Source organism: Heterocephalus glaber, unplaced genomic scaffold, assembly GCF_053883595.1.
Source record: "Heterocephalus glaber isolate CG9 unplaced genomic scaffold, H.glaber_assembly_v1.0 deba00001481, whole genome shotgun sequence".
NCBI lineage: Eukaryota > Metazoa > Chordata > Mammalia > Rodentia > Bathyergidae > Heterocephalus > Heterocephalus glaber.
Genome location: NW_028258317.1, coordinates 36,857,528 through 36,884,134, shown reverse-complemented (window position 1 = coordinate 36,884,134; position 26,607 = coordinate 36,857,528). Strand labels below are relative to the sequence as shown.

At 37.9% G+C, this 26,607-nt stretch overlaps 1 protein-coding gene across 23 annotated transcripts in view; it reads right to left on the bottom strand.

Annotated features, from left to right (window-relative positions):
• Ttc39b (tetratricopeptide repeat domain 39B) overlaps positions 1–26,607 on the bottom strand; it is a 176,156-nt gene that overhangs the window by 58,217 nt on the left and 91,332 nt on the right. For all 23 annotated transcript variants that reach the window (XM_087183917.1, XM_087183907.1, XM_087183924.1 and 20 more), the window contains 11 exons: positions 25,230–25,361; positions 23,936–24,012; positions 17,286–17,353; positions 14,216–14,280; positions 8,722–8,827; positions 7,235–7,300; positions 5,671–5,779; positions 4,804–4,871; positions 4,656–4,715; positions 2,088–2,249; positions 1,272–1,363 (listed from right to left, as the gene is read on the bottom strand). In XM_087183917.1, the coding sequence (XP_087040043.1) occupies positions 1,272–1,363; positions 2,088–2,249; positions 4,656–4,715; positions 4,804–4,871; positions 5,671–5,779; positions 7,235–7,300; positions 8,722–8,827; positions 14,216–14,280; positions 17,286–17,353; positions 23,936–24,012; positions 25,230–25,361 (1,005 nt within the window). The remainder of the gene's footprint in view (positions 1–1,271; positions 1,364–2,087; positions 2,250–4,655; positions 4,716–4,803; positions 4,872–5,670; positions 5,780–7,234; positions 7,301–8,721; positions 8,828–14,215; positions 14,281–17,285; positions 17,354–23,935; positions 24,013–25,229; positions 25,362–26,607) is intronic.

The window sequence follows — 26,607 nt, the reverse complement described above, 5'->3', positions numbered from 1 at the left end:
CTTTGAGACAGGATCTTGCTAAATTGCCCAGGCTGGGCCTGAACTTACAGCCCTCCTGCCTCAGCCTCCCAGAGTACTGGGATTACATGGGTGTGCCACCACAACTGGAAAACACATAATATTATGTACACCTGTGGTTTTTACACTGCAACACACAAAACAGCAGCGACACCTAGGAGCCTGTCTGAAATGCAAATTCTCAGGCCCTACCCCAGACCCACTAAATTGGCAACTCTAAGGGTAGAGGGGCAATCTGGCTTCTGATACAGCCTGCATGTAAGCCTGGTGCACACTCATGTGACTACCACTAACTGACATGTTTTGTGCTAGTCAGCCTAGCCAATGCTTCTATCACCACATTCCAGGTAACCTAGGTGTAAAATTGGCAATTTCCTTAAGAAAGCAGTATTTACTTATAGTGTGGATACTCAGAGAAAGAGTATACTGGTACATTTCCTGTTTGTATTTGCAAGTATGACAGAGATTTATACAATAATGTAACTCAAAAGTCAGCCATCAATTAATGTATAACTTGAGAATAGGTGATTTTGGAAATAATTTAGGACATGTACCATATTTACAAACTTCTTAAAATTGTAAGAAATTCTACTTATGAAATTCATAAACACAGGGCTTTGGGGCATGTAGATCAGTGGTAGAGCACTTGCCTAGGATGTCTACTAGGCCCTGGGTTCAAGTGCCATTTTTTTTTTTTTTTTGGTACCGGGGATTGAACTCAGGTCCTTGCGCTTGCACAGCAGGCGGCGAAACCACTGAGCTAAATCCCCAGCCCAAGTCCCAATATTTCTGAAAGAAAAACAAAGAAATTCACAAGCCTGTGAAAATGAACCTGGGATGAAGACACTACATGTTCTTACATAACTGCATACTACGAATGCATCAAACAGGTTGCTAAGAAAGGAGTCAAGAAAATCTAATTACATTACTGAAAGAAAGAGTAAGATTAAACGTAAGGGGAAAAAATCAGCTTAACTGCAACAGCCAAGACTCCCATAATAAAATTCTAGTTCCAAAACATAAATAAAACAATGTGTTCTCAAGATGCCCAGTCACACAGCATATCACAAAAGCCTGATGTGACACTGTAACATGTGGCTAAATGTACTGTTTTAAGGGTTTCTATATCAAATAAGTAGAGGAATTAAAGAAATAGGAAAGCAAAGCAAAGAGACCATTACAGAAAAGACAGAGGATGTATCTGTATCTTTATACATCCAGAGTCTTTATTATAGAAACAGTGTCCTGCTTACCTGAATAAAGCTATCACATTCTCATTAGTTGCTAATACATCTTCCTCTGGAAGCATACTCAAAATTGCTGCCTTCAAGAATACATATGTTGCCTTGAGGAGAAAAAAAAGCTGCTAAAGAACATCTTTAGGTCATGACATTTCTATTTGCAAATCAGAAATGACCTACAAAACTTCCAGATTCAATGTTAGGAAGCATCAAAGAAGTCAAAAGAAATAAAATCTTAAACTGTCTGTTCCAAATGAGGATAACAGTTTTCAATTAATTTAGACCAGTTCCTATCATATTCAAGGATCATTATCTCATTATTCTTTTATTCTATTCTTCTATTTATTCTTTTATTTTATTCTCATTCCAACTTTTCACAAATGGATCAAATTAATTTTAATTATCACAAAAGTCTATCAGGGCACTGGGAAGTCTACAGAAAGTATTAACACCACATTACGGATACGTAATAATTGTAAATACAAGTGAGTTCATCTTTATAGTAAAATCTTTGTTGGAAATTCTTTGGATGGCTTTTAATTTTTTTTTTTAATTTATTTATTTATTTATTTATGGTACCAGGGATTGAACTCAGAACCTTGCGCTTGTGAGGCAGGCACAGTACCACTGAGCTAAATCCCCGGCCCTTTGGATGGCTTTTAAAGCATGCAATGCTGAAGACTGTGCTTGTGATTAAGTAGTTAGTACTTAATGCAAATTTCCTCTTGCAGATATCTGCACTGAGAAAAGTGTCGCTGAAATACTACTGAACAAGTATCCTAGATACTTATTAGTAAACATTAGTAGACACTGATGAAGGCACCTTACCTTGGACCATTTACTCTCTTTGCAAAGGAGATCTGAATAGTAATACGCCTGCACCCAGTTTTGTAGAAATACATTAATCCACATTTGCTCCCAGTAACAGAGATGGTGAAACTGTTTCCATTCTTCTTGAACTGAAATGCATTTTTGAAATATCTCTTGTGCCTATAAGTCAATTGCATAAAGCTGATCATCCAGATATTAGATAAGGAGATAATAACCTAACGGGAAAATACATAAAACACTGCACAAAAAGAACAAAATCATCACTCATTAAACCACTCAACATGATGGATGGTGTGTTTCTTACACAGAATGATATAGTTAAGTTCCATGTCTTTAAGTTTGTGAGGGGATACTGGCACTTTATAACACAGGACTCGGGAAATTCCTTTCCAAGAAAGGTATAAAACACCAGTCCTTTAAGAAAAAACTGACAACAATATAGTGAAAACTTCCATTGGGCAAAATAACACTTTAAAGTTCCAGGCACTGGATAGACTAGGAGAAGATATTACTACCCACATAATTAGCAAAAGGTTAACTATCCCCTGGTCAGACAAAAATTTTACAAAATCCTTTAAAAGACAACTCAATGGGAAAATTGATAAAGATAAACAGGCAAATCAAAGAAAAGATATACAAATGACAAATATACATATGAAGAAATTTGGTACCAGGGATTGAACTCAGGACCTTGCACTTGTGAGGCAGGCGATGGCACCCCTGAGCTAAATCCCCGGCCCATATGAAGAAATTTGGAAATGAGGCAATATACATTTAAAAATTAGACTATCATTTTTTTTCATTAGCAAAAACAGAACAGACAGAAAATTCCCAGAGTTGACAAAGAACACTAGAAACAAGGATTCTCATTATCTCTATAGGAGCTTAGCGTGTAAGAACCTTAAGGAGAGAAACACAAATCAAAACAACACTAAAATTCCATCTTACTCCAGAAAGAATGACTATCATTAAGAAACCAAATAACAACAAATGCTAACAAGGCTGTGGAGGAGGGAAAAGGAACCCTTCTACATTGTTGGTATGAATGTAAACTAGTAGAACCACTATGGAAATTAGTATGATGATTCCTCAAAAAACTAAAAGTAGAAATTCCATTCAACCCAGCTATTCCCCTTCTAGGTATCTTCCTGAAAGAATTAAAGACATCATATTACAATGATACATGCATTCTCATGTTTATAGCAGTACAATTCATAATAAGTAAATCTTGGAGGTGGCCTATATGTCCATCAACAGTTGAATGGATAAAGAAAATGTATTTATACACAATGGAGAACTGCTTTGCTAAAAAGAAGGATGAAGCTAAATCATTTGCAAGAAAATGTATGCACCCTGAAACCATAAAGCTAAGTGAAATAAATCAGACACACAAACTTAAATATAGCATGGTTTCCCTTATATGAGAAACCCAAACTATAAATAAAAAACAAAAGAAAAGAGGAAAGAGGGAGACAGATCATTTGCAAAAGGCAAGGGAACCAAGAGATGGGGGGAGGGATGAAAAAAGAATTAAGATGTGTTCTGTACATGTACCAACTCCCCACAATGAATGTAATCATTACGTACTGTAAACATGTACTAATAAAAATAAAATTCTGGGGGTAGGATTTAGCTCAGTGGTTCTGCCACCTGCCTCATAAGCACAAGGTCCCAAGTACAATCCCTAGTACCAAAAATAATTTAATTTTTTAAAAAGAAGTTTGGCTGGATTTATCAAAATGCAAACTTAACACAGAAACCCTAATGATGGAATGTGCCTTCTATCAATATGCCCGTGCACACATGTATGCACAATAGTGTTTACACTACTACTGTTTGTAGTGGCCATTTTATTTTATTTATTAATTATTGAGGCAGGGTCTTGCTATATAGCCCAGGCTGGCCTCAAACTCAAGATCCTCCTGAGTGTAGGGGTGGCGTGTGTCGCAGCACCAGGCCACAGACCACATTGCTAAGTACAGTGCATCCTTCCCATGAAATGAAGGCCAGCCATGAAAGAGAATGAGGGAAATTTAGACACACTGACCTAGAGAAAGATCCAAGTTGTATTATAGACAGAAAACAAAAACAAAACAAAACCAAAAAAATAAAAGAAAAATACACTGGATCCCACTTGTGTGAATGAAACTTGTGAGTATGCGTCTATAAAAGGCTCTTCCTTCTCCTTCCTCTTCAAGGGGATCAGTGAACAAGTCCCCCTGATGAGAAGTCCACATGCCACACAGTTCATTGTATCTTATCAGGGTCTGGACTCCAGCGTCAACGAGGGATGCAGAAATTGGTAACAAAGTCTTTGGAAAGCAGTTTAGACTGGCCACTTGTTTTATACATATATTCTACCCCCATGTACTTTATGTGCAAATTAGATTCAAGGAATCTAATAGATGGTACAGTATATATATATACAAATTAAAATTTTGGCTTAGTCATTACATTATTTTTTTCTAGACCATACAGCCCAGTTGACTTATGTTGAAGGGTTGTGTAAAGCAACTCTACCACAGAGATGACTCCCTCAAGTAACTTTCGCCAAAAAAAAATTACCTCTTCAATATTCCCTTTCAGCAGCTCAATCCGCGCATGATAAAACAACATGAGGGAGCCCTGCAGAGAAAGGAAGAAAGCACTGCTCAAGAGGCGATGCTGGCTGATTAATTATGGCTGAAACACACACTTGAAATACTAAGCATACATTTGGAAACTGCTGGAGGAAGGGTGCAAGGAGATTCTCTGCTTCCACAACATTCACTTCTCCTGTACCTAGAAATTTAACAGGAAAAGCCTCAGTCTTCAGGAAACATGGTAAGTACTTACAACTAACTCTCCCAATTTCATTAACAGATAGCAAAGACTATTGGCGGAAAAGATGAAAACTACTATTTTGTTGTTGCTGTCATTTTTAACTCTAGAAAATAAAGACAAGTCCCATCAATGACTGGATTTTAAGACAGCTCTAGAACAGATGAATTCTTTTTTTTTTTTTTTGGTACCGGAGATCAAACTTGGATCCTTGCACCTGTACAGCAGGCAGCAAAACCACTGAGCTAAATCCCAGGCCCAGATGAATTCTTAAGAATAGAAGTGGTTGGGCCGGGGATTTAGCTCAGTGGCACCATGCCTGCCTCGAAAGTGCAAGGTCATGAGTTCGATCCCCAGTACCAGGAAAAAAAAAAAAAAGAATAGAAGTGGTTAGCTTAGATTTCTAACTGGAGTTTCTGGTTTCAATATACAATATTAACTTATTTTAGCCAATATTTAATTTTCCACAGAAACAAATTTTATATGAATGATTAAATCAAGCACCTTAATGTGTACAGAAATTTTAACTGAGGATAAAAAATGTCAATGAAAGAAACAAGCACTCCCTCTGCCAAATGTCACTATGATAAATGTCACTGTTTTTCATGCTTACTCCAAAAGAAGTAAACAAAGACTACCAGCTCTTTTTTTTTTTAAGAATACCAGTTCTTACTGATTTTTCTAAATTTGTACTTATTCAGAGTAAAGATAAACAACTTTCAATGATAAGGCACGAAGTAAGGTAGACCGCAGACCGTACCAAGTATCAGAGAGATGTAGGTATGGAACGCCAGGATGGTGAGGCAACACAGCGGAGACCGCATGCTTCTCCCTGACGCACCTTCCCGAAGCTGCAGGAGGCCCAGCTCCTGTAGGAATCAAATGCATTTTAGAAAGACAAAATTATGACTAGAAAATTAGATTCAAAAACATTCACATGCTAATCCATAGTATCCCCATTCTCCCCAAAGGTGGGTTTATTTTTTTAAGAAAGCTTTATGGAATAGATGGCATTTATCTCAAACCTAATAGAGCAGCTCTTGAGAGAACATAACTTCCAGGGAAGCTGATTAGGGAAGATGTCCAAGTCAAAGCATAGCAGAAGCACAGAAACAGGACATGTTCAAGTAACCCCAACGGGCCACTTTAGAGGAGGTACTAGGAAAGTAAAAAGTTCAAGTAGTAAGGCTGAGAACACTAGCTACAATCAGACCATGGGGCCCCTGAAGCCATGTGATAGTCTGGACTTTATTCAAGAGGCAAACTAGAATCACAAGGAATACAGTGAAAGATGAATGGTTAAAGAGAAGAGTGAACAGCAGGACTGGGGAATGGGGAAAAAATAAGAATCAAGATATATAAAGGTACAAATCTCCAATGATGAATGTCATTATATTGTATACTGAAAATGTACCAATAAAATTTTTTAAATGGTGACAGTAATATAAAAACAAAAAAAGTCAAAATAGAACATTTCATCTGGGTACTTAGCTCAGTGGTTTCACCGCCTGCTGTGCAAGCAACAAGGACCCAAGTTCAATCCCCGGTACCAAAAAAAAAAAAAAAAAAACCAGAACATTTCATAAAAAGAGCACCATACATACATAATAGCCTATGAAATGGAAAAATTTCGTAGCTTCTAGTACTTGTTCTTATTACATGTCTTAAAATCTGCTTTTTGACTAACAGAGAAAGCTCTTGGGATACAGCAACTCTTGTAAAAGCATTTTGAATGTTGTGATCAATGTTACATATGCACTAAAAAAATTCATGGGAAACAAATTTCCTCACTTTGTTGTATAGTGAAACTTGTAAAAAAGAACAAATGGGGCTGGGGATTTAGCTCAGTGGTTCCACCGCCTGCCTCGCAAGCACAAGGACCCAAGTTCAATTCCTAGTACAAAAAAAAAAGAACAAAAGGAAATCCAAAATATTGCAACTGTGTTTGATCCGTGCTATTTCATCTGTTAGAATTATAAACTATTAAAGAAATCTAGCCTAATTTCTTCACTCTAAAGAAGATAACTGTGGCATTAATGAAATATTAAGGAAGGATATTTTCACCACTAAAGAGTAATAAAGATCCAGCAAGCAGCGTAATTTTTAACTCTAGAATTCAGGTAAGACAGGTGAGATTTTTAATTTTCAACAAAAAAGCCATGCCTAACTCCTGAAATGACCAAAAACCAATAGTTCTTTATTGGCCTGGAAACAAACTGCCTACAATTATCATGTCAGCTGTGAGGACATGTTAACACTGTCCTCATGTTTGGTAAATAATGTCTTATCTTCCCTGTGAAAGTAAGATAAAATTAAATTTATACCCTGTTTCCAGAAAATCCAATAAATTCTAGCAATCTGATAATCCTTGCTGGTAAAAGGGACAGCATCTGTAAGAAAAGAAATACAAGTGTATTTATGTGTTAGTGTATTTAATTGTAGACAAATAGCAAGCTGCAAATTATTTACAAGTTTTTATGCTTTAGTAATAAGAAAAATTAGAAATGAGTTTATTAAACCACTAGATAGGTCTCAATCATCACACTAATTAGTAATACTGTAATTATTATTTATGAATTAATGTCGTGACAATGAACCTAAAAAAACCACCTTTCTTCTAAAAAGGAAAAAAAAAGTGCCTGTTTTTTCCATAATTCTGTAAGGAACTTTTATGTGTAATGACTAAGTGACAAGAAAGCAATTCCTCAGCACCCATTACCAGACAAGGTTCCATTTAGATCCCTTTCCTGGAAAGTAAAAGTGGCTGTATTCTGGACACCAATGCGGGACCCACCTGGAAGCAGACGGCTCTAGCTCTGCTGCTTCTTTCTGGGGCATCCCCAAAGCCTCCAAGTAGGCAGAATCTGCAGCATTGCACCTGCTTAGACACTGTGCTCTGAAGCACAAGTGGCCGGATGTGCAAATGTGCAGATTCATGTGGAGTGGACATTTGTTTTGCCACATGATCAAGGATTTGACTGAAAATTTGGTGAAAAGGAAGCCTGGGGAAGAGGTTTGTGGACAGAACTCTGAACAGACAAAAAATATGAAGATATTTGTGTTCCACGTGGGCGCTGAGGATTTCAATGGCCAAGTGTGCAGGGTGACCCATTCTATGGGTACCGGTCACCCTCCTTCTCAAGCCGCCAGTCATCACACAACAGCCTCACAGTAAAGCAGCCACAGCAGCCCATGTACCTGTGTGCATGATTCTCTACTACTTTATTTTCTCACCAATTCCAGTCAAACCTTAATGAAATTTCTAAATCTCTAAGTATGTAAGAATTTTTTCCCTAAGACCTTCAGACTGAGCTATATCCCCAAGCCTTTTTTTTACTTTTAAGACAGAGTCTTGCTAAGTGGCCCAGATAGGACCCTAACTTGCAATTCTCCTGCCTCCAGCCTCTGCCACCATGCCTGGCTTAGACCTTAACAGATTTCTATTCAGACTTTATAGCTTCCCAAAGATCATCAAAAAATCATTCCTCAAGTTATACAGACTCTTGCTTATTTTCAATTCCAGAGCCTCCACTGTCATAGCAACACTATTTCTGGTAAGGAACTGGAACTAGATTCCAAGTTCCTTGTTACTTAAAACCTCACCCATACATGCAGAATGCTCTCCCTTCCCTTCCTTGTACAACCCAAAGCTATTCTGAGCACACGCAGAACTCTGCAATACCACAGGAAAACTCACCCACTTCTGCCATGTAACAAACCAGGTGGAGGTGTAGGATGAGGTTCGAATGCAACAGAGAACCTTGGGTTCTTCTACAAAAAGGTTCTGGGTTCTATATAATTATTTCCTTACCAAATTAAAGGCCCCTGTTCCAAGCTTGACGCCCCCTTCAAACTCATAGAAGAACTCTTGTTCATGTTTGTTCTTCTGAATTACATGCAGAATAGAAAGACATTCTCTGGATTGAAAAAAAAGGTATAGTGTAAGTTTCCTATGACTCTGAAAATAAATGTTAAATCAAATTTCATGCTTACACACTATAAATGTCATCACACATAATACTACAGAATTTTTAAATGGATCACCTTATGCTGTCTTTACATTGAAAGCTACAGAGCAGTAATCATTCAGGAAAAAAGGGAAACCCATTTTTACAGTGTTTAGCAGGACCACTCTTTCTGAGCTTAAGGAAACAGAGGGCTCGAACATCAGCAAGCATAAGCCAGGCACCACAGGGCCAGAGCTCCTCACCCGAACAGCTTCCCAGCGGCCATTCACAGGAGTTCCCCGGGTGCTCAGTTCCTCTCAGCTATGCTCACTGCAAACCCCACCCTCCACTGAGAACTGAGCTGCTGCTAGCAGAGAACTGAATTTCAGTGCAACTTCCAGGGTCTCAGGTAGACCAGGTAAATTAGAACTTGTAAGTGGGAAAGACTGAAAGAAGAAACCAAATTCCATCACAACTACATCATCTTTTTATTTTTTCCTGCTCTAGCTATGCACATCTTTCTAATTTCTCTCTTTAATTTCTCTTCTATATACAGTTAAGTCTTCAATTTACAAACATTTGAGTTGCAAATTTTCACAGGTGTACTGTATTAAGACATACTTTGTAGGTTAAAAATGAATCCGACCTAAAAACGTTCTTCCGGAATGGAATTCGTTCATAAGTTGGGGATTTACTGTATTTCTCTCTTTTCCATTCACATCATCTTCTAAAAGCAAATATTTAATCACAGGAATACAAATTAAAACAATGACCAAGATATAAAAATTGGTATTGAGAATTGCTTATCGAGTGGACAAATACATTTTTTAAAAGTAATAAGGAATAATGAGACATGTATCACCTAATATGATGCAACTATATAAAACACGAAACTTCACTTACAATGGTTTTCTGGCCAAATACATTTAACCTGAATCTAGCCAGTTTAGAGACCTCAGTTAATAAGAACCACAACGGCCACAGGATTCCATTTAGACTCCCACCAACCCATGAGCTTGCCATCCAGTCACTGGGCTATTCACATCATATTTCCACTTCGTTGTTTATATGGTGCACTGTCACCATAATTAAATTATGAATGTTTATGTGGCCAGGTTAATCTCTTATGGTTTCTGATTTTGTCATACCTAAAAATGGCCTTTAAAATTGACATCATTTGCCCACTAATATCACTTCTATGATATTTCTGCTGTAAATTCATACCCTAAATTCTATCACTAAGCAACATCAGGTTAAGTTCACATTGAAAGATGTCCTATGAAATAACTGCCCAACATTCATTTAAAATGCCAGGGTCATGGAAGACAAAGAAAAACAGAGGAACGTTCCCAGATTAAAAGAGTAAGGAGACCTTACAGCTAAATGCAACACCCAACATCCTAGGGTAGATCCTAGACCAGAAAAGGAGCATTGGTGGACGACTGGAGATTTGTGAGCAAGGGCAATAGATGACATATTGTGTCAATGCTGGTTTCCTTACCTGAGTAATTGTACTGCGGTTCTGTAGGGTGTTAGCAATATGAATTTTTCCCCCCTGGTTCCGGGGATGGAACTCAAGACCTTGTACTTGCAAGGCAGGCAAGGCGCCACTGAGCTAAATCCCTGGCCCATATGAAAATTCTTTGTAATAACTCTGAAATTATTTCAAAGTAGAAAATTTAAAATAAAAGTTCAAGAGCTTTATTTTAGGACTATAAAAAATATTTTGTTCTCTAATGATCTTTTAAAATATTTTAATATTAAATCTATATGGCCTTTTTTTTCCTTAAAACAAAGTCAACTTTATCAAAAATATTTATTTAAGATATTTGTCTCTTGGGCCAGGGATTTAGCTCAGTGGTTTCACCACCTGCTGTGCAAGCGCAAAGACCCGAGTTCAATCCCTGGTTCCAAAAAACAATTTGTCTCTTTTCACTATTTTGAAAGACATCCACACATATATAGGGATGTATTTTTGAATTCTCAAGTAAATGTCTGTGTTTATATGTACATAACCACATGTCTGCACACATATCCATGTAGTCTGTTTCAAAACCCTGTGATCCAATCCAGTGATATGCCTTTGACATAATAGCATTATTTTAATTATTTTGGTTATTATTTTAATTCATTAAGTTCTGCTGACTGAAAAAGTAATCTTTTAGCCTTCTTGTCTTCTAAAACAATACTTGAAAGCTGGATGTGGTGGCACATACTGGAAATCCCAGCACAAGGGAGGGTGAGGCTGGATCTGGCTCAAGAGGCTGAAGATCATCATGAGTTAGAGGCCAGGCTGGGCTACACAGTGAGTTTGAGGCCAGCCTAGACTACATGGTGAGAATAAAAATAAATAAAAAAAAATAATACATGAAGAAGAAATCTAAAAACAGTACATCAGGTTCCCAAACTCTACAAGCCCTCCCCACCACCTCTGCAGGACTTGAGTGGGACACAAATTTATAAAACGATTTTAGGTAAAAGTAGCTCTTATACTAACTGTTAACTCTGCCTCCATGGCAGGTCAGCTTATGTTACATTAACTCTTCCACAGATTAATAATTATAAATTCTCAAACACATGCAATCTATATATTTGAAGTATCTTCTACAGTTTTATAAATGAAGGAAAAAACAAATAGGCAGAAGCTAGAGAAGAGCCAAATTTCAAAGCAGGGTTAACTCTTGAATGAACATTACATTTGTATGGCTATGCACCTGAAAGCATGCCTATTCTATTCAGAGTGGGTTACACGAGTTCAAACAGAAAGCCACAGTTTTACTGGCTTAAAAATCAGAGTACAGAACTCAAGACTGCCAGAGTGGTGTTCAGTAACAGAGAAATTTCCATATCTGGAGGACCCACATAGATTGGAAACTCAAATCTGTGTTGAAACACTCAAATTCTTGGCTGACCCATATACTATGTGAAGACTAGGGAAATTGCAAGGAAAAGCAGAAACAAGACAGGAAAAATAATGAAGCAGAGATTTCAGGTGCTGCTCACCCCAAGAACAAGAGGTTGCAGTCCATATCTGGGCAAATTAAATGCTTCTTAGGACAAAAATCTACACTGTTCAGAGAGGAAGGATAACAGAATTCAGAGGCTCTGTTATAGCTCAATATCTAAAGTACAATTTAAAAAATTATTGGACACAAGAAGAAACAAAAAAAACACATTTTGATACACACAAGAGAAAAAGTGGTCAATAGAAGCTGACTCTAAGTGACCCAGATATTAGGTACTCTCCAAATTGAAAATCAAAAAATTGTTTTTAACAAAGAGCAAATCAGCAACACATTAAACAGATTAGGCAGGCTAATATATAACTGGAGTCTCAGAGAGGAAACAGTGAAAATGGGGCAGAAAACATAGTAGTGGTTTGGTTCATGAACTTAATTCATTCCACAATTCTAGAAGAAATGGCCACATTCGTGTTCATGTGGGAAAGATGGCCATGGTCATGTTTGTCACTCAATGCAGAGTTCACAAACCAGAACAAAAATTTTCCAGACATGTCTGTTTGTGAACCCATCTGTTCAAAAACAAAATTATCTGTGAACCAAGGTCCTACTGCAAATATTTGAAAAAATAACGACAACAAATTTCTCAAAACCACACTTAGATTTATCACAGTTAAACTGCAGAGATTCAAAGATACAAAAGTCTTCAAAAAGAGGCCAGAAGAAATGTTACTAATATCAGGTAAGGAAAACAATACAAATGACAACTGATTTCTGATTACAAACAACGGAGGCCTTAATACAATGAAATGGCAATTTTAAAGGGTTGGAAGAAGAAAAAAAATATCCTTAAAAATGAAGGGAAAAAGTAAAGGCAATTTCAAATAAATGAAAATAGAATTTGTTGAAGCAGACATATATGATAAGATGCTAAACTCTGAAAGTAATCAAGTATAAATGAAAAATATAAAAATGATGAACATTTAGGAAAATAGAAGACTATAACACATGATTATTTAAAGCAAAAGTTTGACACAGTATTAGAGATTTTTAATATATATGAGTACACCATGTATCATAAGAATAGTATAAAAGACAACAGGTAGAAAATGAAACCATACTTGCGCCAAGTTCATGTATTTTATGTGCAATGGAACAATATTAACTCTAAGATAAGTTTAAAATCACATATAATCACTACCACAACTGCCAAAAAAATGAGATATAATTAAGAAGACAATAAAGGATTATACTAGAATTTTAAATTTTTTATTAAAGCAAAAGAAAACTGGAAAGGGGCCGGGATTTAGCTCAGTGATTCTGCCGCCTGCCTCGCAAGCACAAAGTCCCAAGTTCAATCCCCAGTACCAAAAAAAAAAAAAACAGGAAAAATGGAGAGGGACAGGTGAGACAAACAGAAATAGTGGTAGTTACAAGTATAAACATACCAGTTATTCAACTCTGTGCATCTATAAGATATGCAATTTAAATATTTAAAAGAGACTTAAAAGAATATATACTATGCAAAGAAAATTGCTCAAAAAATATGAGCCAGCACAGTGATACATGACTGTAATTCTAGCTCCTCAGGAGGATAAGATAGAAGGACTGCAAGTGCAAGGCCAGCCTGGGCAACTTAGCAAGACCTTGTCTCAAAATAAAACTTTAATAAAAGGGAAAGGGATGTAGTACAGTGGTAAAGCAACCCTCAGTTTGATCTCTAGTACTAGAGGGAAAAAAAGCCATGAGTAGCTAGATCAATATCAGAAAAAAATAGATTTCAAGACAAAGACTATTACCAGAGTTAAATGGGGACGTTTCATAATATGAATGTTAAACTGATTAGGGAAACAAAACAACTATTAACATATATGAGCCTAACAACAACGGACCTAAACATATAAGGCAAACACGGACAGAACTAAAGCAAGAAACGCATGATTCCACTTTGAAAATTGGAGATTTTAACATTCTCAGTAAATGACAGAAAAACTGGATAAAAATCAGTAACTATAGAGAAAATAAGATAAGAAAAACATTATGAGCCAACCTCAGTGAACATGTCCATCCTCTGCTGAAAGTTTTGTTGGGTAGAGCTACTCTAAAAATCTGTACCAAAATACACCTGTCATTTGAAATGTATAAATTGTTCTTAGGAGATAAAAATTAAGATTATATGATCAGAAATTATGTCAAGCCATTTTCTCTTCCACTATTTTGCTCTTAAACTGTAAATTGTTATTCTGCAGCACAGAATACATAAATCAAAAATCAAGTACATTTTTACTAACACCAAAATGAAAAAATAAAACTAGTCAGAGTAAACTTAAAACTTTCAAAAAACAAAGCAGTATAAGCACAAGAATCATGTAAAACCACATTTTACTTTTTAACTTACTTATATATTTGGTAACTTGTTCTAATTTTCAATCCACCTTTGATGAAGTTGATCATATTTTCATCCTGAAAATAATTCAATAATTAGAGCACTTAGTAAAAAATTTTAAACTATCCTGACAGTTGCATATTTGTGTAATTAGAAAAAAAATATTTTGAGGACATAATTTTTCAATTATGCAAGATATAGCATGTACAGGTACAAATTCCCTATGATGAATGCTATCATTACGTATATCTAAAATGTACCAATAGGGCCGGAGATTTAGCTCAGTGGTTCCGCCACCTGCCTCGCAAGCTCAAGGACCAGAGTTCAATCCCCAGTACCAAACAATAAAATAAAATCAAATGTACCAATAAATGTTTTGCTTCAAAAATAAACAAATAAAATTAACACATTCGTCTTGCTTTATATTTGAAATGCCTTTTTGTTATTTTTCTTAAACGTTAGAAGACAAAAAGAAAAAAATTTTTAAATCATTGCATTACTTTTTATTTCTGAGGAAGTAAGCCTTACTAATCAGGGGCCCAATGAAGTTCAAACCTACACCTCATCACTTAACTGATCAATTTTCTTCTGGTTTCAATAGAATCTAAAACAACTGACTTTAAGGATCCAAGGCCAAACTTTCTAGTTCACCATACCAAGTAAAAGGGTCTATTTCACAGGGTACTTGAGCAGGTGGTCTATTTAATATTGTGAATTTCATTCATACACATTTCCAGATCAAAAATACCTGGTCTGAATATTAAAATGCTTGTCACTAATAAGCAATTCTGTTTTAGTGGGGTTCAGGGTGGAAATCACTTCTTCTCTTTGTCTAAAGATCATGACTTAACTATAAAATTGAAGAAGCTGGTCTAGATGAATGCCATTTTCATAATCAGCATTCTAAGAGAGTCTCTTAATGATTACATTAAGTAACTACCTAAAGAAGGTCACCCTGATAGTGCTAATGGACACAGACCAGTGCTCCACACTTCCAGGCACACGCCTGTAATCCCAGCACTTGAGAGGCTAAGAGGATCTCCACAAGTTCAAGGCCAGCCTGGGCTCTACAGTGAGTTTCAAGGCCAGCCTGAACTACACAGTGAGACCCTGTCTCAAAAAACAACAAAAGTGGAATTTTTTCAGTTAGACTAAAATCTGACTCTAGAGTATTTCATTTCATAATTCACCAGACATTTACTGAATGCCTATTCTATACCATGCACCTTAATGTAAGAACAAACAAAAGCAATGCAGTGCTATGGGATGGAAGCACGCATAGGGGTGGAGGCACGCACAGAATGAGAGCAAGAAGAGAGCCAGAAAAGTCTCCTGGAAGCACCCAAGCTTAAAGCACCAAAAAATGACTGGAAGGAGCTAGAGAAAGGGGGCAAAACAGAGGCAAACACTGCAAACAAGAAAAACTCAGGTGGAAAGGCCGGAAAGTCATGGTGTGCCTGGCCACCTGTGTGTATATACATCAACCCTGCTGAAGAATCTACTGCGAAGAAGGGAGTGGCCAACAGAGAGGAAAGCCACCTCTACCTGTGCCACACAGACCCCAGTCAGCAGCACCTGAGCACATTTGTAAGTGAGGGATTTGGTAGGAGGCACCAGTTCAGTTCAAAACATCTTCCCCACCTGTGATACTCTGACACAGACACTGCCACTGTTGATGCAAGCTACTAACTACTGAAGCACCAAAGGACAAGGTCAGAGTCCTACTTCTGAAAGGGTTCGCAATTTCAGAATAAGGAATGAGTTGAAGGTAAAAATAAATTAAGGACAGAGTTGAGAGACTGCTTACAGTCCAGGCCCGGCAAAAGCTGCTAAGCATTTCTACTAGAACAATGGTCAGAACAGACAGGAAGAGACAGTGCTTCAAAACTGTTAAAGATTAAAGCAGCATGAATATGAAAATGACTGGATGTGGGGTCATGATGAAGTGAGAAAAACCACAGATATCTCTAATGTCTCATTTCAAGTCAAAAGATTTAAAATAGGGGCCGGGGATTTAGCTCAGTGGTTCCGCCACCTGCCTCGCAAGCGAAAGGAACCGAGTTCGATCCCCGGTACCAAAAAAAAAAAAAAATTTAAAATAAGCTTTAAAATCTAATGTCTGACTGTCAAATCCCTATTTGGAAAATACAATAGAAAAAAAAAAACTTGGGGCCTCTGTCACCAGCAGAATAATGTCCTAGCCTATACTGTGACTGTTGTTATCAACCAGCCTTTGTAAAATACAAAGCCTTAGGGAACACCACGGGGATTCAATTTTACTAAACCAGAGTACAACCTAAGACATCAATTTCCAGAAAAGAATAGAAGCCACTCTCAAAACAATGAAGAAGATTGAACTTAAAATACTTCCCATCTTACAGTTGCATTTTCTTCTGCTTCCTTATAATCTCGACCCCACCCCTACAGTCACCACTGCCACACGAGGCCACCACGTGAACATCTATGCTTCCTCAGTACTGGAGGATGCAGACATAGGAAAGATATGAGTGTAACCGTTCTTAGAGGTGAAATTAAAGAGTCTCATAAAAATAATCCACTGTTTTGTTCAGTGACTTTAAAACTCTTCTTCCAAAGGAAAAAATAAAAACTCAAAAGAAGAATGAGAACAGAAAGTGGGAGAAAAATAAACCCGAAGGATGCATGAAAGTGTGCCTATCTATGCACACATGATGAGCTTTGCTGCAGCCTGTGGTCCAAAAAAAGGGACGCTGTGGGTGAGGAGCCTCCTCCGCTGGCCTCTCTTGTGAAGGTCCTCCACCCCTTCAAATGCAGACTGGAACAACCTCACAGTGGTGTCTACACAGAGAAGTAAGATAGCATTTGCAAGGTAATTTCTTTAGAAGTAAGTGATTCCCAGTAGACTGAAAAACTTGAAATAGATTATGCATTTGAATAGGAACAAAGCTCTCTTGACTCTTTTATCAGAGAAAGCTTATCAAAGTAACAAGTAGATTTCATTACCACTCTTAAGTCTAATGAACTAGAGCACCAACACAGAAGGGACCATATGGTTCCATGGAGTATTTCAGGTAATACCAATTCTAAGCCAAATGTTCATTACCTGCACAAATGTGAGCGCTGCTTTCTGTAGGAGACACTCGGCGTAACAGATTTCAGCATGCATTTCCTCTATTAAAAGCAAATAAAATTATATTAAGGAAAATCTGACATCCACAGTAATTGCTCTGAAATGTCCAGAAGACTGGTAGATAAATGAACCTGAGAGAGACACAAAAACCTAGGTTGCTTTGGTGCTTCCATAAAAAGGAGAACGATAACATGTTCTTGGTCCTACCACAGAATTTCTCGACAAAGTGTGAAACGTTCGGGGAAGTCCTCACTGGTCCCACTCAAATATAAACGCAGAGTCAGATACTTGGTGTCAAGAGACCCAAATTCAACTTGTAAGGGGAAACCAAAATTTAAAAGTCTTTAAAAAAAAAAAAAGAAAGAAAACCAAGCTGGGTGTTGTGGTTCATGCCTATAATCCCAGCACTCGGGAGGCTGAGTCAGGAAAACTGCCATGAGTTCAAGATCAGCATGGATTACACAGTGAGTTCAAGTCCAGCCTGAACTACACAGCAAGATCCTGTCTCAAAAAAAACAAAACCAACAAAAAAACCAACCAACAAACAAAAAAGACCCAAAGGAAAAGAGATCCACTTTTTAACAGTGATGTGAAAAATTTAAGAGTTATGAAGACTGAAAAAAAATTAAATTTATGAATTCTAGCTTCTAAACTATGAAGGAAAGGGAATCATGACAATGACTACACTTTTATTCATCTGAAAGGAAAGCAGCAACTCTCTAGGGTTCTCTGAAAAGGCACCACCCTGCACACCCAAGCCAGGACTCCACAAGCAAAAGAAGACTTGACACCAAGTCAGATTATCCCACTTCACAGTTATCTGATCATTCAGATGTCTAGCACAAGTAAGGATACTCAAAAAGGGGACCTGAGGGCCGGGAATTTAGCTCAGTGGTTCCACCGCCTGCCTTGCAAGCACAAGGTCAGGAGTTCTATCCCCAGTACAAAATGGGGGGGGGGGGCATGAGAGCTATGCACAGCCCAAGAATATGTAAACTGGCCCAAAAGACAGGCCCTGTCTTCCTAAACAATTCACTGTATGTGAAGAAAGCAAGGACATAAACCTTTGCATTTTTGCATAAACAAAATCAGTAGATTCCCACTTTCTCCATGGGACACAAATTGGCACGCCAGTTAAGAAAATGAGCTTGGAGGAAAGGCTCTACCACGTACTAGCTATAGGACCTTGTATAAGCTACCCTTCCTCACTCTGCTGGTTTCTTCATTTATAAAGTTCACTAATAATGTCATTACTTTGCAGCTGAAGAATTAAATGAGGCACTGTAGTACAATTTACCATACACAGTAAGCACTTGAGGGCCGAGGATTTAGCTCAGTGGTTCCATCACCTGCCTCGAAAGTGCAAGGTCCAGAGTTCGATCCCCAGTACCAAACAAAAACAACAACAACATAAAACACAGTAAGCACTTGATAAATGTTGGCTACAAAGGGGCTGGGGATGTAACTCAATGGTGCCGTGCCTGCCTGGCAAGCGCAAGGTCCTTAGAGTTCAATTCCTGGCACAGAAAAAAAAATGTTAACTACAAGGATCACTGCCCCCATCATGTCAGTGCTTTCTAATAAAAGCTGACAGTAGAAAACATTTTTTTTTTTGGTACCGGGGATCGAACTTGGATCCTTGTGCTTGCACAGGAGGCAGCGAAACCACTGAGCTAAATCCCTGGCCCAGAAAACATTTTTATAGCAAGTAATTGATGGAAAAAGTGTATTTCTGTGTCACTGGAAATGCTGTTAATCAAACTAGGTAAGAACATGTTTTTTCTTTCATTTACACACACACAACCCACTGGCTCTCATATATGGGTTCAACTTCTTGCCTTGCTCATATTCCAAATATTCAATTTACAAAGAAGCAATTATGCACCTAAGATCCCCAACAGCTTGCTGACAGCCAGGGCTGCACCCCTGCCAGGCAGAACCTGAGGACATACAGCCACCTGCACACAGGCTGCCCGGCAGCATGAAGTCACGGTCACAGTTCTCCGAACCGAACCTCAAAGTGTGTCTTTTATTTTTCTCATTGCCTTCAGTGGGGTACAAACCAGGGCTTTAGTCTTACTGAGTCACCTAGGTAACTCTGTAACAAAGTGAGAACTCTGAAAATCAGCCTGGGAACAGACTGCTGAAAGGGGACACATACAGAGGAGAGGACGTCAGGGCCAGTCAAGGGCAGCAGGAACCAAAGCGTGGAGCAAGGAAAACCCAGGCTCCTTTGGGGTAAGGGCAGCGGGTGGCCCTGGCTGGGAGAGGGCTATGAGGCTTGAAAGGTCAGCTGAGGCTGAATTATGACTGTCTCTAAATATCAGTCTGGGCTTGATTCAGTAGACTTTGCTGAGATCTGAGCAGAGGGTGAAGAAATCAGGGTAAGCAAGTAACAAAAGAAGGCAACACAGAGGACATGACAGGAAAGCAGAGATAACAGGCACACAAGTGGGAACTCTGTACTCTGAGTGTATGTATTCTTCATGTTCAATCCCTCTCACATTCTAGCCACTGCATTTAAATACTTCTTTCCTTTTTTTGGTACTGGGGATCAAACTTGGGTCCTTGCGCTTGTGAGGCAAGCGGCGGAACCACTGAGCTAAATCCCCGGCCCTTAAATACTTCTTTTTAAACTCAATTTCAAACCCAGTCTCTGCAATCCACGGCCTTGAGAGAAGAGCAGGTGTGTTCCACATTAAGCTCATGAACAGCTTAATGAAATATACTCAACTCCTGCAGACAACCTAATGGTGGAGGATGTAAATGAAAATTACCAAGAGTAAAACAAATCACATACTAAAGCTACAATGTTTTGACATGCTCCCGTGAACACAAAGTCTGTTTGGGTTATAGTAACAGCCAAACTTACTGGGAATAAATGTAACTTATTTTATAAAAGTCTTACATTTCTTTGTGATTGATTTATATTGGGCAGTTTCTTAGCTCTCAATATCAGTCATTGGGCATTTATGAGTAGACATGTGCCAGAATGTGTCTTTTTTTAAATACATGTTTGAAGTACATAGTTATTACATTTATCGTGGGAGTTGTACATAATAGTGCTCTGAAGGAAATAAATTCATGAGGCACTGAAATGTTAACTAAGCATAGCTTTTAGGTATAAAGTCTAAATAAACATATTTATGTTTAATTAGTAAAAAGCAATTTTTTACTTTATTCCAGATTTCCTAAAATGTGCTGTCGAAACACATTAACATAGTAACAGATAACATAGTATCACTTATTTTCAAGATTTTTAACACAGGAATAATTCAACATTTCCGTCATATATAGGCAAGATATTTTGTACCCACCTGTAGGAGAAAGTGTGGGTTCAGTGGAAAGACTTGTGGTTTAGGAAAAGGCAGATCAAGTTTAACCCTGCTCTGATATACAGGTGACCCTGGCCACTTATGTATTCTCTCTCAACACCAGACCATGATCTACAAAGAGCAGGTTACACAGATTAGATTGGTTAATGCTAAAGAAAACACCAAGAAAAGTTTGTGGTTCTTGTTGTTGTTGTTTTGTTTTTGTTTTGTTTTTGTTTTGCACGCAGGTGGTTTAACGGAACAAAACCTGTAATAAAGGAATCTTGTATGAGAGTAGGGAAAGCAGGACTGGGCAGAGAAAGAGCTGAGAAATTTTGTTTAATTTTTGGCAAAGATTAAATATTATTGGATATATCTTTTTTGGAGGGGCTACTGGGGATCAAACTAGGGACCCTGAAGTTGTGAGGCAGGCAGCGGCACCGCTGAGCTAAATTCCCGGCCCAAAGATTAAATACTATTAAAGGTCTCATAAAAATAAAACCATTTACAATTCTAGTGTTTAAGATCTAGCTGCTAACATGAAAATTCAGTACCATATTTCATGTATGTTTGACACAATATTTTTTGATCTTGTCTAGTCTTTAGCATTTTGATTATGATGTGTCTAAGTGGGAATTTCTTTGTATTTATCCTTTTCAGGTTTCGCTGAGTTTCTTGAATCTGTGTGGTCTGGTCTTTCAGCAAATTTGGGGATTTTCAGATATTATCTCCCCAAATATTTTTCAGCTATTGGGACTCCCGTGAGGAGAATGTGAGAGCTTTTGTGCCATAAGTCCCTGAGGCTGTGCTCATTTTTGCAACCCATTTTCTCTCTGATGTCAAAATTGGGTAATCTGCATTGATCTTCCTCTGATCTACATTCTGTTATTGAACACATTCACTGAGCTTTTTTTTAAATCTTGGATACTGTACTTTTCAGTTCTAAAATTTCCTTTTGATTGTTTTTGTATCTTCTATTGTCTAAATTTTCTAGTTTTCCATTTGTTCCAAGAGTGTGCTCATAACTCCTTGTGGAATAGTTGCTTTAAAATCTCTGTCAGATAATCTCAACATTTATGTCACCTGGGTGTTAGTATCTATTGATTTATTTTCTCATTCAAATTCAGATTTTCCTTGTGGCTTTTCTAAGTAATTTTGTATTATATCTTATAAATTGTGTGTTATGAGATGGTGGTTCCTGTTTAATTTTTTCCCACTTTATTAAGTGCATACTGCTTATACAAATTAACAAGTTTCATTCTGGCAGATTTGTGCATGCATATAACATACCTTAATCATCCCCTCCAAGTAATCCCCCTTGCCCTAACCTCCTCCTTAGTTTCACATTTTTGCAGGGAGGTTTCAACACATATGCATTTTCATCATTTTTTTTTTTTTTTGGTACCAGGGATTGAACTCGGGTCCTTGCGCTTGAGCAGCAGATGGCAAAACCACTGAGCTAAATCCCTGGCCCTGATCATTTTTTAAATCATATCTTTTTTTAAATGAGGCATTATTGTTATTGTTTTTAAATTATTATTTACATTCACACCAAAAATACCATGTCATTCTTCCTAAAACTAAGGTAAAAAAAAAAAATCACCAATGTCACTTTCATACTACAAAGAAAAAGGGAGGCAGGATCACTGGGCCCAGAGAGAAGCCATATAAAAAGTAACAAAGGGGACTACAAGTGTTAAAGAGTCAGATTTCTTGGGCGCCTATTTAACCTCCCACTGACCCTCCCTGGAGGACTTCAATCCTACTAGTGCCAATTTTCATTTGTTTTCCCTCACATCTGACAGCTAATGTACTGACACTGTAACAATATCTGAGAGAGGCACATCTAATGCATATGGCATAAACACACACTCATTTTTAGTCCTATAGTACTTGGCGGTCAGTTTCTGGAGACAAAGAAGATGGGTTTCAGCTGCCTGGAGTGACCAATGAAATATCATTTAGTTCTATCGTGGTTTGGAAGTCAACATTATATTCTCCTAGAACAAGCCCTGAAGATGTGAAATTTGTCATAATCCTCTTCACAATCAATACTCTAAACTCACACCATGCAAATGGTCCCAAGTTCTCTAGTTTCCATAACAAGCTGATAGCATTTGCCTAACAAAATAAACAAAACTTTGTAATAAAACATAAAAATGTGTGTCCCATTTTTCCTTGACCATTAAGAATACCTCTGACAGCAATTTCCGGAACTGTTCTTGCTTTAATTAACCAGACCTAATGCTAGTGTTTTGTTTCTTCCAGAGAACAAGCTGGATGATGAAAACATAAGCACAAATTCTCCTAGTATGGTAGAGACTTTTGAAGGACATACTGTCTTCTATAGGATAACCTGCATGCTCCTTCTGGTAAGCCTTTCTTACTGGAGTACAACATTAATAAAATAGGGCTGATCTTGAAATTTTTACTGTAATCTCTATAGGCATTCTTCAGTGTCTGATTTTCTTAAATGTCCATAAATTAAACACCTTCCATTCTGTGAAGCATTTTCACTTTTTAAAAGGTATCAAAGTCACTTTGTCTTGGGAAAAAATTTGAACAGACTGTAGGAAAACTGAAACTCTAATAGAAGGATGATTAAAATATAAGATAGTTTTTAAGTTTTATAGAAAAAAGCCAGGCCAGGGATTTAGCTCAATGGTTCCGCCGCCTGCCTCGCAAGTGTAAGGTCCCAAGTTTGAACCCTGGTACCAAAAAAAAAGAAGAAAAAAGGCAATACTTGTAAATATTTTAAATTTTCAAATCATCTAACCTAGTAATTCTACTTTTAGAACTCTACCCTATGGAATATTTGAAAAATGCATGAAAACACAGGTACAAGAATTTTAGAACAGCACTACTTGTTAACAGTGAAAAAATAAAAACTATGTAACAGTCCTCTGACAGAGAAAAAGCAAGTAAATTAGGATATAGCCATCCTATGTAATAATACCTACTACATAGCTGTGAAAACACTACAAAGTATATTTGTATGTACTGACCTGGGAGAACATCATATTGTGGAACATGCATGATATGACTCTATGCTTGCATAAAGTGAAGAACACAAGAACAGTAACACAAACTCTGTGTGTTCCCTAGATGTACTTTTGCATGTGCTCACTGTAAAGCCTGCACAGCTTCAAAATCAACCATTAATGATGGTTACTCCTGGGGGTGAGTGTGATGGGGAAGAGAAAAGCACATTCCATTTTCTTTCTATATTTCAGTACTGAACTTTATGAACAAATGCACTCTTTCATTTGTTTAAAAAAAGGAAGCATTAATCATGAGAATGATTCTTACCTTCACTCAGCTGTTCTAGTGATCCTCGAGAAAGGAGACTCGAGAAAGATTCTACAACTGTGCATTTTTTCCTGTATCTGCATTGGACAGAAGGGAAGATGGGAACCGAAAGAAAATATCAACAAATCAGACTGAGCCCATTTGCACGTGACATTTATTCAGTCACGATCGCACCAAAGAGTCACTAGCTAGAACCCTAAACCCTGAGTATTCAGGGCAGAAGCCACCTTCTTCCAACAGTGCACAACCGGCTCTTGGCACAGCGCTGGCAACTGCGGACACTCAATCCATGTCATTACACACACATGTGGACACACACACACGCACCAGTCAGCACTAACCCTATAAGGTACCTTCCCTTACCTCCATGGCTAAAACCAGTATTTCTCTGGTGAGAGTATCCACCAGTTAAAATTTAGACCTAAAGTACACTATTTGGAAATGCTCTCATTTGAATGACTCACAATATAATTGCCTAAGGATTAATTTTACCCATGTTAATATTCACCAATACCAGTAATATCTTCTACTAGGGCTTTCCTAGGCACACAGTAAAGCTTAAAATAAAACTAAAGAAATCTACCTCATTTCACTCATCAAAATTGGCCAAATATGACTGACCATCTTGGGTGAATGAACATTCTCTCCTGAACCTGCGCATCCCCCACATAAACAGCTAGCTATGCCCTTGCTCGACTTGGCATGGCACGAAGCACTGCTACTCTCATCAACCTGGGAAGTCCTCAAGAGATGCCTACAGCTAACCCCCCTGAGCCCTCCTCAGACTTTCTCCATGGCTCAGGTCCCAAGCTATCAAAAACAAAGTAGAAAGGTCAAGGGTGGTGGTACACGCCTGTAATCCCAGCACTCCAGGAGGCTGAGGCAGGAGGACTGCAAATTCAAATCCCATCTGGGCAATTTAGCAAGATCCAGCTCAAAAATTTTAAAAGGACTGGAGATGCAGCTCAGCGTAAAGGTCCTGGACTCAATCCTCAGTACCAAAACAAAGGAAATACAGATGGCAAACAGGAACCATAAAACAATTCCCATTAAGAATTTCTTTAACTATATTATATGAAACTGCATGAGCCCAAGAAGCTTTGAAGCTAAAGTCCTTTTCTTTTTGCTTTTCCTTTTTTTTTTTTTTTCAGTACCAGGGATCGAATAAAATCCTTTTCTGCAGCTCTGTCCAACCTCCACCACAGAGCTCTCAGTCAGGCAGACAGCACCCATTTTGTTACACAGGCGTAAGGGTTTGGACTCTTATCTCAAACACTGAATCCCTGGGTCTTACTTCTGGCAGGTTTGCAAGGCGTCCTTCATGGCAGAAATGCCATTTTGAATGTCCTGCTGCTCAAAAGTCATGACAGCCTGCAGCACCACAATGGTACTGTAGCCCAAAGCGTGGTACATACTCTCCTTGGCCCTGGGGAGAACACAGGAAATCAGTTCATCTCAACTCAACAGGAAAAAAGAAACATTCCAGGTTTTGTCAGATGCTAATCCTAGGAAATCCTAGTAAATACATACCCTGACTTTCACAGAAGCAGCCTTTACTCCTTTACCACAATCACTGCAATGACATGGACTGAGAAAGGTACGCTCTTAAGCACTCAGGAAGCAAGGGCTTTCCGATTCAAACCCACTACGGGCTGAACAAAAGGCTCAGGCTGAAGCACGAAGTAGAAAGCATGCTTTTCCCTGCTTCAGCACAAGGGGGCAGCCTCCGGACTCATTTCCTAAGAAAAGTTTCAAAGCAACCAATTTTTCCCAGTTGAGCAAGAGGCAATGTATTAAGATCTGAAGTAAAATAAAATTAAGGCTAGTGGAAATGTATTTTGTGACAGATTCTGATATGTTTTTGAAGTAAAAAGGATCTTTTAAAGGCATGCCCTCTCCTCTCCAGCCAAAGGCCAAGAGGAAGCAAGATTTTTGCAATCAGATTAGCCACAAAGGACAAAGCAGATGCTTGAAACTTCCATTTGATCTAATTGAATTATCAGAGATTCCTGATGAAAGTTCTTGATAATTCAAATTATCAAGTTATCAGTGAGAACAGCTTCAGGAATCTAAGGATATTCATTCTAATATATGGCAGATTCCCAGGCTGTGAAAGCACAAACATCTCATCTCCAGACTTTTTATGTTGTTTATGTTTAAAATATCAATGCACAGGCCTGGGAGTGTGGCTCAGTGGTAGAGTGCTTGCTCAGTGCTCAAGAGACACAGGGCTGCAATCCCTAGTACTGCCAAAAAATTACTGCATGGTTTTGGATTTTAACTTTATTAATGCATAACAGCCTTCAGCAGTGTAACACAAACATAAGCCACAGGCCACACTGTTCTCTTCCTCATAGAATAGTCCAAGTATCACTGGGTAACAGGCAGTGTCACGTAAGTCAGGGCACTGCCTATTCAAAAGAACCACAAGGAAAAAAAGCTACCCGAAGTTAATCATTAATTGTGGTTCCCAACTTCATATACTTAACTGAAAATTCTTGCAAGAGGAAAAAAGGAATTCAATTGGAACAAAAGTATTTTTAATAGTGCCTCAAGCATAAATATGAAGAGAATATAAAACTTGACTGAACACAGAACTAAATGTTTTTCATTCTATATTATCACTAAGTGGCTATCAGTGGAAGAGAAAAGGAGACTTTCTTGAGTAAAAA